We start from the raw sequence: 13,048 nt of genomic DNA on the forward strand, positions 1-13,048 counted from the left end.
CTCATCCTGCAGCGTGCAACCATGGAAACGGTACCTTCTACTGGGAGTTGCTCGGGACCTGCCTGCGTCTGAGCCTGGCAGTGGGGGAGCACATCCGTCAGAAGAACAGCCGCAGAATTCCAGGGAGCAAGGAAGCACACCCAGCAAAGACACAACATCATAACTTAGCGCAGTCGTGGGCACCTCTACTGTATCGGCTTCTACTCCGGCTACGGCTGCTGCTGTGTCGCCGGCGGCCATCTGAGCTATAGCGCCGGCTGTCATCCGAGCTGTGACTCCAGCTACGGCCTCGTTTCCTGGGGGAAGGCGACCGGCTGCTGGGCACAAGATGGGCAAGGAGAGGGGGCAGGGAAAGGATAAGGATAAGGTGGGGGAGGGACAGGAGGGGTGGAGGGAAGTAGCGGGACAGGGCACCGGCGAGCGACACAGGTGGATCAAATCGCCTGATGCAGTACCAGAAAGGCATGTATTGAGATCATGCGCGAGGTTTGATATGAACTGGGGTTCCACACTCCACACCTGCGGCCGTCCTTCAAGCCTCGCTGGTTGCCAGCTCGCCCCGAGATATGAACGTGGTCGATTTCGCCGTCTTCGGCCGGCCGCCCGTCGGCGCCCTTAGAACCCATATGGCAAAGCTGAACACTTCTCTGATATCTGTACCGGACACGGTGGGGTTTGGTCGAGCAGAAAGTTAGGAGACAGACCCCGAGCCAACCGCAGCGACCTGAAAGGGCTTGCAGCAACTACAGCGGCATACCGTCGATTGCAGAATTTATATCGCTACCCCCGACTAAGGATAGTATCTCGTACATCTTCAACCCACGGCCAGGCAGCCGCCGCTGTCCAGTTGGGTATCCCGGCCCGCGCCAGGACCTGCTCCCGTCGGGCCGGGCCTGGATAGATAGATCGATAGATAGGGATACTCTGTACTGGCCTGGATAGGGATAGGGCACAGTAGGGATACTCTGTACTGGCCTGGATTAGATAGGGATACTCTGTACTGGTAGCTCTACCTACTCGTAGAGCCACACTTGTCGGCTATATCAGGCCGGGACAGCTAGATCAGAAACATTACCGTCTGTCTACAGTAGGTAAAGGTAAGGATAGTAGGTACTCGTACCCTACCTACCCTACCTACCTGGCTACTGGCTAGGTATGGTACTCGATATTCGTAGAATGTTCAATGTATTTATCACGGGCCACGGGGCCGAGCAAGGGCGGGCCCCGGCCCCTGCCGCCCGGCCGGGACATCTCGATAGATTTCCGGCCGATGCCGGGTGGATTGAAACCCTACGAGTACAGCCCACAGGATACATAATAACGAGATACACCGGTGTATATGGGCTAGGTAGGTACCCAGTACCTACCAAGATAGGGCTACCCCAGGTAGGTAGGCCTAGGGTATACGAGTACCAAGTACGAGTACCGAGTACCGAGCTCGGTACTAGTACAGTACCAGGTTCCTCCAGCTAGCACTAGAGTACCAAGTACTGAGTACGAGTACTCTCTCTAGTAGAGTAACACCCGTACACTGTACAGGGATCAGCGAAATTGTGTTAATTTTTCACCCCGGCCGGCCTAGCGAACGTGGTTCGAACAGCCCCCACTCCCTTCCCCTCGGATCGAGAGGAAATATTGTCGACCGGAGACCGACCCACAGCCGCGCGCCGGCACACAGCTGTCAACGTTGACAGCGGGCGGCCAGCCAGTTTAGATCAGGTCAAACGACTCATTTTAGCACACGAGCAGTGCAACTCCACCCGTCAGCGCATGATTGAGTGGTGTGGTGCTCAGCGTCTTCTTCGCCAGTTTTATCAGCTTTGGGGGCAACAGCGTTGAGTTCCGGTGAGGTTGGGGTGGCGCGCGCAGCCTGCTGGCCTTGAAGGCGGATAGACACTATGGACGGCGTGCGGTGGCTCATAGCCAACCATCACCAGAGCCTGGCAGCCACCGAGTATTCGGTGGACTACAAGTATGGCGCTCTCCTGGCGCTAGCCTTCCCTGTAGCCCGATACTGCCTGAGCAAAGCCTTGTACGAGCCGCTCGGGCGGCGCGTGATGTTCGCCGGCAAGAAGGACGTTCTGGTGCCGGGCTCGGACAGCGCCAAGCGGATGTCGAAGTGGACAGAGTCCTGCTGGAAGATGACTGCCTTTGGGATGATGACTCTAGTGGGGATCTGGGTGTCCTGGGACTCCCCCTGGCTGCAGGACACGAAGTACTTCTGGGAAGGCTGCACGCATTTCCCCTGCAACCACCCGTCCAGCAGGAAGCTGCGGTGGCAGTACTCCATCGCCATGGGCTTTTACATCTACTCAATCCCCAGCCTGTTCCTGTGGGAGACGCGCCGGAAGGACTTTGTGGAGAACCTGGCGCACCACATCGTAACGCTGTTTCTTATAGTGTACTCTCACTATGTCAACTTCATGAGGGTAGGGGCCATGGTGCTGCTTCTGCACGACGTCTGCGACATCTGGTTGGAGTTTGCCAAGCTGGGCAACTACGCCAACAACGAGGCCCTATCCACGGCCATGTTTGTGGTATTCCTGCTGGTTTGGATTGCCATGCGGTTAGTGTACTTCCCCTTCTGGATTATCAACAGCACACTGTATGAAGTCCTGACGGAGGTGGCGAGCAAGATGCCTCACGTCCCCAAGGAGCCGCACTACACCATGTTCAACGGAATGCTGATTGTCCTTGTGATACTCCACGTATACTGGACGTTTCTGATCTTAAAGGTGGTTGTAGGCAAGTTGAGGTCAGGTAAGACGGAGGATGTGCGGGAGGAGGATGACTAAGCCAGCAGCGGGCAGCAGGGGGGCACTGTGTGGCGCATAGCCAACTCAATTGTGTAACGCGGGCAGACTCATGACCGCACGACCTTTGCACCATGCGGTTGGCGACAATCATTTCAGCCATCCGCACATTTTGCTCTTCTCCCCAATGCACCGCACATCCCTGAAACTCTCACCATCAACACAGAAATACGGCACAGCTGAGGTGCTGCCATGGTGATGCTGTCGGAACTGTCAGTGGAGGCTGAGGAAATGAGCCCTTGAATCGTCCTATCTCAACATCTGTAGTATCTTACATGCGAGGGGTGGGGTTGCAGAGCACACCGACTATGAACCAAGTCCAGGATATCACAGCTTCGAGTGTCTCAGGTCATCATTGGCAATCACTTCTTGGGTAAGCGCTCCAAGGCCAGTGATCTCCATGGTGAGAACATCGCCAGGCTTGAGATACTGCGGAGGTGACTGGAAGTGCCCAGGGCCAGGGGGAGTTCCTGAATGGCCATGATCAAACCGGTGGCAAGAAGCGTCAGGTCGCCACAGTGTTCTGCCATCACATGGGCAACCTCAGCTGATTCTCAGGTGCATCTCTCTCTCTCTCTCTCTCTCTCTCTCTCTCTCTCTTGCAGCGTTGACGTGGGCACGGCAATCCAGGGCAGGGGCTCGCCCAACAGGCAGCTCAGAGGGGAACACAGGCCAGCACCTGTGAGAATCAGCGTGCCAGGCAGCAGGGTCGTCCGCTTGCTGAGAAAAGATATGAGCTGTGGAATCCTAAAAATCATGTCCGAAGTGCTGCCCTCCTGCAGTTTCATCCACAACAGCGACAAGGCAGAAGCATCAGAGGGACAGCACAGTTGAATTGAGCCGTGTTGGGTATGCATGGTCCCGCGGGCAAACCTGAACTATCTCGCCATTCAATATGGTCTTGATGGCAAGCTTGTGCGGGTCACCGATGTCGCTGGCGGGTGTGATCTCTCCCTGCACAGAGCTGCAAAAGGAGACACGCTGTAAGGTGTCTGCAAACACTGCCGGAAGAGAGATGGCCACACATTGGCGTGCCAGCACAGTGTCCACTGAAGCAGTGGACAATCTCACCAAAAGGTGTCGAACCCCTTGGAGACAGACCACTGTCCACCGTTAGGTGCCTCAAACTGAGAGAACCGGCCAGAAACATCGTTTGCGATGGCGTAGCCAAGCACATAGTCCATCGCATCTGCTTCGGTGGCCTCCCAGCATGGCTTCGGTCCAATCACCACAGCCAATTCCGCTTCAAAATCTACTTTTCCCTCCACGGCAGGATCTGTATGAGCCACACAGCACACGTCACCACGGTGCACAACCTGCACCTCACAAGCCGGCCTGTTACGGGCTGGATCCCCTGCTGGTCATGAGAGCGAAGACTGGGGGTCACATCACTGGCCTGTGCTTGTCTCTCAGGGCCCAGGCCATCTGACCACACTCTATAGTGCGGCATTGCCAGTGGGGCCCTGGCAACGAGGTGGGTTTCAACGATGACAGGGGCTTCGTGCATACGTGCAATCGCTCTCACGGCCTGAGTGGGGGCCGGGTTCATACGAAGGAGGGAATAAGCGAGCATTTGAGGGATGAAAGGAGGGAAATGGAGCGGGGGAGTTGCAACGGTCCCTGAGGCCACGGGGACATTCAGTCCATGAATGGGTGGTGCATTAGGTGGGCAGGGGAAAGTAAGGAATCGGTGCCTGCACGGGTGGGTCACTGTAACTACGATGATGTGCATGTCAGTCAGTGCGTGTGGTGCTCATCATCGATGAGTGTGAGCCAAGGTAGTGAAAGTCCGGCCATTTGGTTCTGGATCTACTTCTCACCAGGAAGAACAATGTAAGGTCCAGTGCAGAAAGACGAGGTCGACTTGGTGAACACGAGAGGTGACGAGGGGGGATCTCTCCCCAGCTCTTTGGCATGTGAGGCATAGTTCATGCCAATTCCATAAATGTCCGGTGGCGTCTCCCAGGGCAGTTTCATGGCAGCAGCAGCGGCTACTCTTTTTGTGTATGCCCCTCGTGACCTGCAATACTGCGAGCCAAAGTGGGAACCATGGGGAGAAAATCACTGCTTGGGCTCGTGATAACTGATATCGAGATTCCCATCAACCATGTTGAAATCATGGTGTAGGTAGAAAGGAAACAGTGGAGGGCACACAGAGCGTTGTCGGTCTGAACCCTTCGTGCGTGGCTGACCTGAATCCGTGATGGCCGTTGAATTGGGTTCGGCTGAGACACTGCCCTCCCAGGTCGTTGGGCGCCGAGGTGCGCCATGGGAATTTGTGGCGGTGCAATGCGGCACTAGGCAATGTATATGTGAAACGATACCCTTGCAGGCTTTATTAGTACCTGCGAAATGCGCCTCTAGAGCCACAACCGGGACCAAGAAATCGGCACTCTGCCAGAACACAATGCGACCACCAGAGAGAACTAAGTTGCTTGGACCTCGAATCGTCTGGCATTCGTCCGTTACGAATCAATCCGGTAAATTGGTCGGAATGTCTCTTGTCTGTTTTGCTCCCTCGTCTTCCGCCAGCCTGTGTCAGTCTGATGAGTGCGGCGATCTTCTTCCTGGCATATGATTTCTGAACTATGTCGACAGTCGATACTCCTACTATACCTACCCTACCTACGAGACACGAGTACCGCTACGTATTCCTACCTACCCTACCCTATTGTGCCATTGCATGCCGGAGGAATAGATCGCTAGGTAGGGTAGGGTAGGGTACTCGTACCAACATACGCGGGCCATCGGCAGCAGACATGACAGAAGATATCGCTAGGTACGAGTGCGATCACGGTATAGTACGACTCTCTCTCTAGACTCTAGAGAGAGCGGCCGGTGCCAGCGACACAGGCGCTGCAACAAACTACAAAGTATTCGCGCACTTCGGGTCAGGGTTTTTTTTTCCTCCCACCCACCCCCGGGTAACGGTACAGTAGTCTGATCAGCACACCGTGTGGCCACGGAAGCTCAGCCCAACTTGCCGGACAAACTAAAATTGGTCTCTACTGCACTGCATCCAGCAATGCCTAGATGCTACATGGCTTGCAAGTACCCACAGGTACACATACGGATTATGTCAGGCAATGGCCTATCTAAAACAACACTGGGATGCATCGACATTCTACTTCTTAGACTTCTTTCCCTTCTTCTTCGTTGGTGGTTCTTCGTCATCAGCTTCCTCGGTTTTCGATTCTGCGGACTCCTCGGCCACTGGCTCCTCAGGTGCTTTTTCACTGACAGTTTCAGCCACCTCCTCAACCTCCTCCTTGGCAGCCTCCTGTGCAGCTGTCAGCTCAGAGGACACCTTGTCACTCACACCTGTGACTGCTTCAGTCAGATCACTGACTACATCGTCAATCTCAGATTCAACAGCCTTCTCAGCATCTTCCAGCTGGCTGATGACGCCTGAAGCCGCATCAGCTGCGTCGCTGACAATTCCCTCCACAGACTGGGCAGCACTAGTCAGTGGGTCGTCGCCAAATGTGCTGGTGTCCTTCTCCTTCTCAGTTAGCTCCTCAGACTCCTCCTCTGTCAGCCTGAACATGATGTCTACAGTGCCAGTCTCATCTCGTGCCACCATCAGATCATCATCCAGATAGGATACAAACATCAGCCGCTCGTATTGCAGTGAAGCAGGCTGAGATCGCAGGCACACACACGCACACACACGAACATGTTCAGAAATCACGAAGCAAGACTGGGGGATATGCATGTGATGTGCTTTAGGACCAAGCCATGGAAGTTAATGCACTACTTCGGAAGGCCCTGGCGAGCACACACCACTTCTGACGGCCTTCCGTAAACCTCCACAGACTTGTAGGTCTCCCTCAATCGCACTGTGGACTCCGCGACAAGCTCGCACTTCACCTTGATGGAGAATTGCCTGAGGAACGGTGACAAGTGGCAGTGAGGGGATGCTCCGTTCATGCGGCACACCTGCAGAGAGTGTTAAAGCAAAATGGAATGCAGCATACCTGCCCAGCGCCTTCACCCTAATGGCAGCAGTGCTCAGGTAGGGTGACATTCCAGAGATAGCGAGTGTGAAGTCCTCTGTCTTCACGATGTCATCAGGGAGCATGCTGGCGATCTGCAGATTATGAATAGCATGCGCCACAAATCACAGGGCGAATGGTCTCAGACTGTGATGTGCATTGACAAGTATAGAGGAGAGAGGGGTTTTGGAACACAAAACATCAAAACATGCGTGATCAGCATGAGCAGGGGTCGTACCGCAAGGCCGAAGTTTCCTGGAGAAAACCCACCAGCATACATGGCGAGGGCCAGTGGGCGTGTGGGAGAGGGAACCAATCCGGGGGCAATGCTTCCATTGTATGCAAACTTCCAACTTCCTGTGAGGAGAGGGGAGTCGGTAGGGGCGGGTGTCGGGTTCTTTGCCTCGAGCTGGAGCAGCAACTCGTTGATAATTGGTCGAGACTGTGCCCCTTCGAGCTCAGTCTTGAGCTGAGACTTCAAGTCCTCGCAAGTGGAGCTGGGTGCAGGCGCGGTTTGGGCGAGGCAACGAACGCTTCTGCGGCCAGCAAACGGACGAGGACCCAGGCTCTTGCATGGGGCGGCGGCAACCTTCAGGCCGGCGGCCTTATTGATGCGGGCGGAGGCCTTGTGCGGCCTGTCAGTCCCTCGGCTACGTGGCGCGACGCTCAGGCCGCTGAAGCAGGTCGCGCCTGTCACAAGGGCGGAGCAATTCATGTTTGCTGATGCGGTAGAGCACGAGTACCCTTCAAAGAGCTGCAAGGTCGGGTTTGCGCCTGACGCTATTGATGTTGAGTGCGTGATGTGGCTGTGATTCTTGGCATGGACTGGGCTGGATATCGTATTCAGCCGAAGCTGGGTAGTGCAGCACTGTTTCATACCGCTTGGAGCGTTGGCCTTGTGGCCGCGGTACTGCAGAAGCAGCCTCCGTTCTCACAGCGACAGATGGTAGGCCTACTCTAGGCAGGTCTGGGTCCGACATACATGGCAGCATATCGGAGATACGGCGAAACACTCTGGCGGAATACGGTTGAGCGGTCCAGGGCTCCAGGCTCTACTCTGATTCAAGTAGTCCGCTCTGACCGGTGCATTTGGTAGTGCCACGTACGCGCACTGAGCATGACTGAAATAAGAAATTACTTTTCAGAGCAAGGCCACAGCAAGGCTGGCCCCGGGGCCGCGAAAAATCCGCACTCGTACTCGTCCGCTCCCTACTGCCCTTTCTTATTATGAGGGTGCGCGGGCGTCGATAGTTGTAAATTGTACACTGTACGAGTATAGTGTGCCCCGCTGTGCCCCGCCCCCCCTGTAACCATCCCCTCACATTGTACACTGTACGAGTATAGTACCGTACGAGTATGGCATGGCCCACCATGCTACTCGCGTAGGGTACCGGTCGTACGAGCATTGTGCAGACGTTGAAATTTGAAAAAATTACCGCTGCATGTTAACCTTAGCAGCGCCAGACCTTAGCAGCGAACCTTAGCAGTGCCAGACAGTCGCTCCATGCTAGTCCTGTGGTCTCCACAAGCATCCCTGAACCTGCTGCCGTCGCGGTGCCACGGCTGTGCATTAGGGTGGCAGGTCACGTAAACTTTCTGTTTGTCTGTCTGTCTGTCTGTCCTCCCTCCCTCCCTCCTCTCTCTCTCTCTACATATATATACTCACATATATGTAGTCTGTTCCCCCTGTCGTCTCTCTGTACGCCCTTTTCTGTGTATCTGTCTATGTTAGTGTCTGTCTATCTGTCTGTCTGTCTCTCTGTGACCTGCGACTGCCTGCCTCTACATCCCTCCCCCCTCCCCCCCCCCCCCCCCCCCTCTCTCTGATATGACCTGGCGTGCTCCCACTGCATGCCATGTGCAGTCATCCCCACCGCCTCCCTTTCGATCTCTCTCTCTCCCTGTCTATCTATCTATCTGACCTGTGCTCCCAGTGCAGCCTGCCTCACTGCACCTCCCTCTGTAGGCCGTTAGCTGTCTGTCTGTCTTGTCTCTGTCAGTCTCTGTCCGTCTGCCGCTCTGTCTAGTGTGTGTTTGTCTATCTGTCTCGTCTCTGCCTGTGTATCGTCTCTCTTTACGCCCTTCGCTGTCCGCGTATCTCTCTGTGACCTGCCACTGCATGTCCCTACAGCCCTCCCCACAGCCTTTGCCTCTCTCTCTCTCTCTCTCTCTCTCTCTGATCTGGCACGCTCCCACTGCATGCCCTTGCAGCCCTCCACACTGCCTCCACTTCGATCTCTCTCTCTCTCTCTCTCTCTCTCTCTCTCTCTGTTTCTCTCTGGCCTGTGCTCCTACTACAACCTGTGCCGCTGCATTCCGGCCCGCTCCCAGCCTCTACATGTCCGTCTGTCTGTCTCTTATCTCTCTGTCTCTTTCAGTCTGCCCCTCTGTCCAGTGTCTGTCTGTCTGTGTGTCTGTCTGTCTGTCTGTACTGTGTCGTCTCTCTTCACGCCCTGCTCTGTCCGTGTGCCTTTCTGAGAGCATGGTTTCTGAATCGCATGCCCCTCAGTTTGATGGAAAGGCATTGATAGTGCTGGGAGGGGGAAATCGTGCCAGATATTGAACGCAGGTAGCCAGTAGGCCACCAGCAGAACCAGTACTCATAGTAGTAAAATTCTGGCATGTAAAAGGATACTCTTATACACATGTAGAGAGGCACATAGATAGGGAGTGGGGAGAGTGGGAGGTCAAGGACGAGGCAAAGGGCAGAGTGTAGAAGATTTTTTGGGGGACCGAACGCGTTTCACACCAACATTGGTCCTCCGCATCAAAGATCAAAAGCTTGATGTACCGCTAGGGTACCTGGCTCTAGATGCGGAGTTCATAGCTCACGAGTCATCTTCTTTACAAAGTGTTAGATAGTGTGTCGCCTAGAGAGTGCTGAACATCTCTGTCAAGTGACAGATACCTAGTGGCATGAGTGATCAACCATTACCATTGTGCTATTTTAGCCCAACCACCAAGTTCATCGCCACGGGCTCTGGGTGAGACACGAGCCAGCAGCCAGAGTCAGAGTCTCCCGGAGTTTCGTGGATCCCCTCGACACAACATGTCTTGGTTAGCTGCTGTCAGTGTTCTAGCCCACAGCTACCACCTCACAGGGAGGGCATGGAGAGCTTAGCCTGGCTCTTCTCAGCATACTTCTTCCACAGGAAGACAACAGCAGTGACGATGTCAAATGTCAGAACAGCAGCAAAGCCGGCAGGTGTCATGTAGGCGCGGCTGGTGTAGGCCACGATGGCACAGGAGACAACCGCAAAGACTGCAAGAGGGCGGCACAGATACTGTTGTCAGCACCCAGAATTACTGTCACAAAATGCAGTGCATTTGATGTGTAACACCAACATATGCTCAGGATTCGGAGTTATCGAGTAGCATCAGTATTTGTGTGACTGACAAGAGCTCACCGATGCCAGCAGCAGTTGGGGCGCTGTGCTGATGTGCCTCTCCACACATAGCTCCGGCCATGGCAATCATGCAGGTTCCAATGTGCTTGTACATGACGTCAACAGCAGGTGAGGAGGCGGCCTTGTAAAACATGTCAATGGTGGTCAGACCTGCAACAATCAAAAGCTTGCTGTTAGCGATACGACATACCGTGGTCTTGATAATGGCGGTGGTGCCAAGCTATGTCCAGCGTCCATGTTTCAATCAAGACCACTCAAGCGACGGCCAGATGTTCGTGAGTCAGGACAAGTCAAGCGAGCGTCAGAAGGTGTCGTGACGAGCACTCCGTACCAAAGATGCTGCTTACTCCCATCGCGAGCCAGGCGGCTGAGAGAGCGTAGCACACTGTATAATGTATATAGTGCGTCACAAAAGGAATACAAGGTTTCAGTTGCAATCGAAAGTTATGGTAGCATATGTCGCCGACTCGGTGATCGGGTAGGCTCGGCCAACCGCCACACATGTTCCGGAAGCTGCTGACGAAGGTTTTGACTTACGGTTAGTCGCAGAGGTACAGGTGTCAGTGGAGGAAACATTCGACAAGAGGAAAGGGGCTTACGTGACTTGGGTGGGATAGGGCACTTGGCCTCCACCTGGACTGTAGCCCGGCGGCTGGGGGCAGAGGCTGGAGCGACTCTCTGTGCGGGGCGGGTGACGCTGGATCCGACAAGGGATGCAGCGCCTGAGCTGCGGAGCGCCGAGGCAGCCCGGATCGAGCTGGCAGAGGGGCGGCAAGCGGCCGGCCTGCCGGCAGCGGTAGGAATACGGACAGCGCCGGCAGCACGAAAAGCCATTGATGCACTCATGATACTCAGTGAGAGTGTTGATTACAAGAGAGGTAGGATTGTCGGAGTGACTCGCGGTTTTGATCACTGTTGGGATCGCGTGTCCCTACTTCAGCGGCGACGTTGATCTATCGATCCTTGTCGTTGTGTCGTTGTACTGTTCAATATCCCCTACGCGCTAGACTTGAAAACATATGCATGTTGATAGACAGGGTACAGCCTGTGTATGAAGTGTCACGGAGCTGCAGAGCGCTGTTGTCAGGCTGGCACGGGTGAGTGCCAGAAAATTTAGCGATATGTTAGGTACGCGAGTCGCGAAAGTACCGGGTACCCTACCTACTGCTCTTTTTTTTTCACCCCCTACCTACTGCTCTTATTTATTATTATATAATATGATATCTCCGAGATCTCCGAGATACCCGAATTTTAACTTTGCTCATCCTCGGTCAAGGCTTGACCAGCATATCGGAACAAGATCGGCCGGAACCTCCATGACGCGGCCAGACTTCTGCAGCATGTGTCTCCTGCATGTACGTATCTCAGGAGCTAGATACGACTCCTGGTACGACGTACGAGCACAATCTAGTAGAGTAAAAGGATGTACCTACCCTACTAGCCTAGTAGTACTGTGCGCAGCGGGGCCTGGTCTTCGAGACTCGAATCTCGGCTCGAAAGAGTGGGGCAGGGGTTTTTAAAAAATAATAAACAACGGGATAAAACTCAATTCCCCAGTGTTAAATTGCCAATTGCCCAACACTGCCAACATTGCCCAGTGATAGGTCGTACGGGATTTGACCCATGATAGTTTTTTAAAAAAAAACACGGGCTATGTGTGTGAACTGTGGTCTGTGAAAGTACGTCACACTGTTTATGTCACAAGCTGTTGACCCATGTTAACCTGGGTCATCCAAATTCCAAATGCCCTGGCCGGGGTACCTAGGAGATACCCTGTGTTACCGCGGGTCATTTTTCAACCTGGGCCGGGGTAACCTCAGGGGGGGTACGTAGCCTAGTTCCTACGGGCTACGTACGTCCTCGTACTAGTACTCGTAAGTATCCGAAAGCAGGCATGTGTGGGCAGACATGCCGCCCAGCCCAAGCATCCGTCCAGCCCCCCGTCTCCGTGAAAGTCTCCGCTGGTGTTCATCAATACAAGTGATTGGAGAAGTGAAAGTGGGACTGAGGAAGCCAACGTTCCTCTCTCTGCCTGCCGCGCCGCACTGCCCCGCGGCGTTCTCCGGTGGTCTGTCGAGCCAAGAGTCGTACACGTACAGCTGGTCCCTCGCCCCCCCCCCCCCCCCCCCCCCCCCCTTTTCTCCCTTGCACCTACTTCAGATAACCTCTGGTAAACGTTGACGCATCACGAGCTACAGCCGCCTGTGAGGTGACTGCCCATTCCAGCGGGGGCCCTCGGCCCAATAGTTGCGCCAGCCAGGGCGGGTGCTGTCCATCCTTACCTAGCCCAGGCACTGAGCGCCACACCCGAGGCCTGCCGCAGCCAGTGTGCCCAAGCCTCAGGTAGGACACAGCTACAATGCCGGCGCTAGCGGTGACAGCAGAGGAGGTCTCTGCGATGGCAAAGTATCTAGGCATTAATCTGGCGAAGGACGAGTTCTGGCTGCTCCCCTTTGCTCGAGCAGCCGCTGAAGCGCCGGTGCCTGAGCCGTGGGAGGAGATGGAAGATGAGAACGGCAACCCATACTTTCACAATCCCAGGTCCGCTGACTGCCCGCCATTTTCCCCACATACATGGTAGCACTCCCCTCGACCGTTCCTTGAACCCCTGTCCTGCTCGTAAGCCATCTCATGTCATTCCGCTGTTCGGCGGTCAATCCCGGGGGCCTCGACAGGCGGGCTAGAGGAGGCGGCCAATGGCTGTGAAGTCGGGAAGGGGAAGGGGTGGGGGGGGGGGGGGGGGGAGGGGGGGAGCTAGGTACGAAGGGGAAGGAAGGCGAGCGGGAGGACGAGCCGTCGGCGAGAGACGAGAGGAAAAGGGCGACGGATAAAT

General features: G+C 55.1%; 3 protein-coding genes and 1 long non-coding RNA gene across 4 annotated transcripts; 1 reads left to right on the forward strand and 3 right to left on the reverse strand.

Moving 5' to 3' along the window:
* Positions 1–34: 34 nt before the first annotated feature.
* LOC142357473 (uncharacterized) lies at positions 35–646 on the reverse strand. Its single transcript, XR_012761614.1, has 3 exons — positions 520–646; positions 184–314; positions 35–74 (listed from the first exon to the last, which is right to left on the reverse strand). It is a non-coding gene; the product is annotated as an uncharacterized LOC142357473 (long non-coding RNA).
* A 1,252-nt stretch (positions 647–1,898) lies between these two features.
* On the forward strand, positions 1,899–2,795 carry LOC142357475 (uncharacterized). Its single transcript, XM_075409085.1, has one exon. The coding sequence runs from the start codon at positions 1,899–1,901 to the stop codon at positions 2,793–2,795; it is 897 nt and encodes a 298-aa protein (XP_075265200.1).
* Positions 2,796–3,140: 345 nt separating this feature from the next.
* On the reverse strand, positions 3,141–5,209 carry LOC142357472 (oxaloacetate decarboxylase, mitochondrial-like). Its single transcript, XM_075409083.1, has 6 exons — positions 5,006–5,209; positions 4,634–4,841; positions 3,885–4,089; positions 3,687–3,777; positions 3,493–3,589; positions 3,141–3,283 (listed from the first exon to the last, which is right to left on the reverse strand). The coding sequence occupies exons 1-6, from the start codon at positions 5,081–5,083 to the stop codon at positions 3,141–3,143; spliced, it is 822 nt and encodes a 273-aa protein (XP_075265198.1). The 5' UTR covers positions 5,084–5,209.
* Positions 5,210–9,643: 4,434 nt separating this feature from the next.
* LOC142357474 (uncharacterized) lies at positions 9,644–11,151 on the reverse strand. Its single transcript, XM_075409084.1, has 4 exons — positions 10,815–11,151; positions 10,547–10,600; positions 10,216–10,365; positions 9,644–10,070 (listed from the first exon to the last, which is right to left on the reverse strand). Exons 1-4 carry the CDS (start codon positions 11,059–11,061, stop codon positions 9,904–9,906), a joined length of 618 nt encoding a protein of 205 aa, XP_075265199.1. The 5' UTR covers positions 11,062–11,151; the 3' UTR covers positions 9,644–9,903.
* Between the last annotated feature and the right edge of the window lie 1,897 nt (positions 11,152–13,048).

The sequence above is a fragment of the Convolutriloba macropyga genome, unplaced genomic scaffold (genome assembly GCF_964194025.1).
Source record: "Convolutriloba macropyga unplaced genomic scaffold, txConMacr16.3 SCAFFOLD_6009, whole genome shotgun sequence".
NCBI classification, from domain to species: domain Eukaryota; kingdom Metazoa; phylum Xenacoelomorpha; order Acoela; family Convolutidae; genus Convolutriloba; species Convolutriloba macropyga.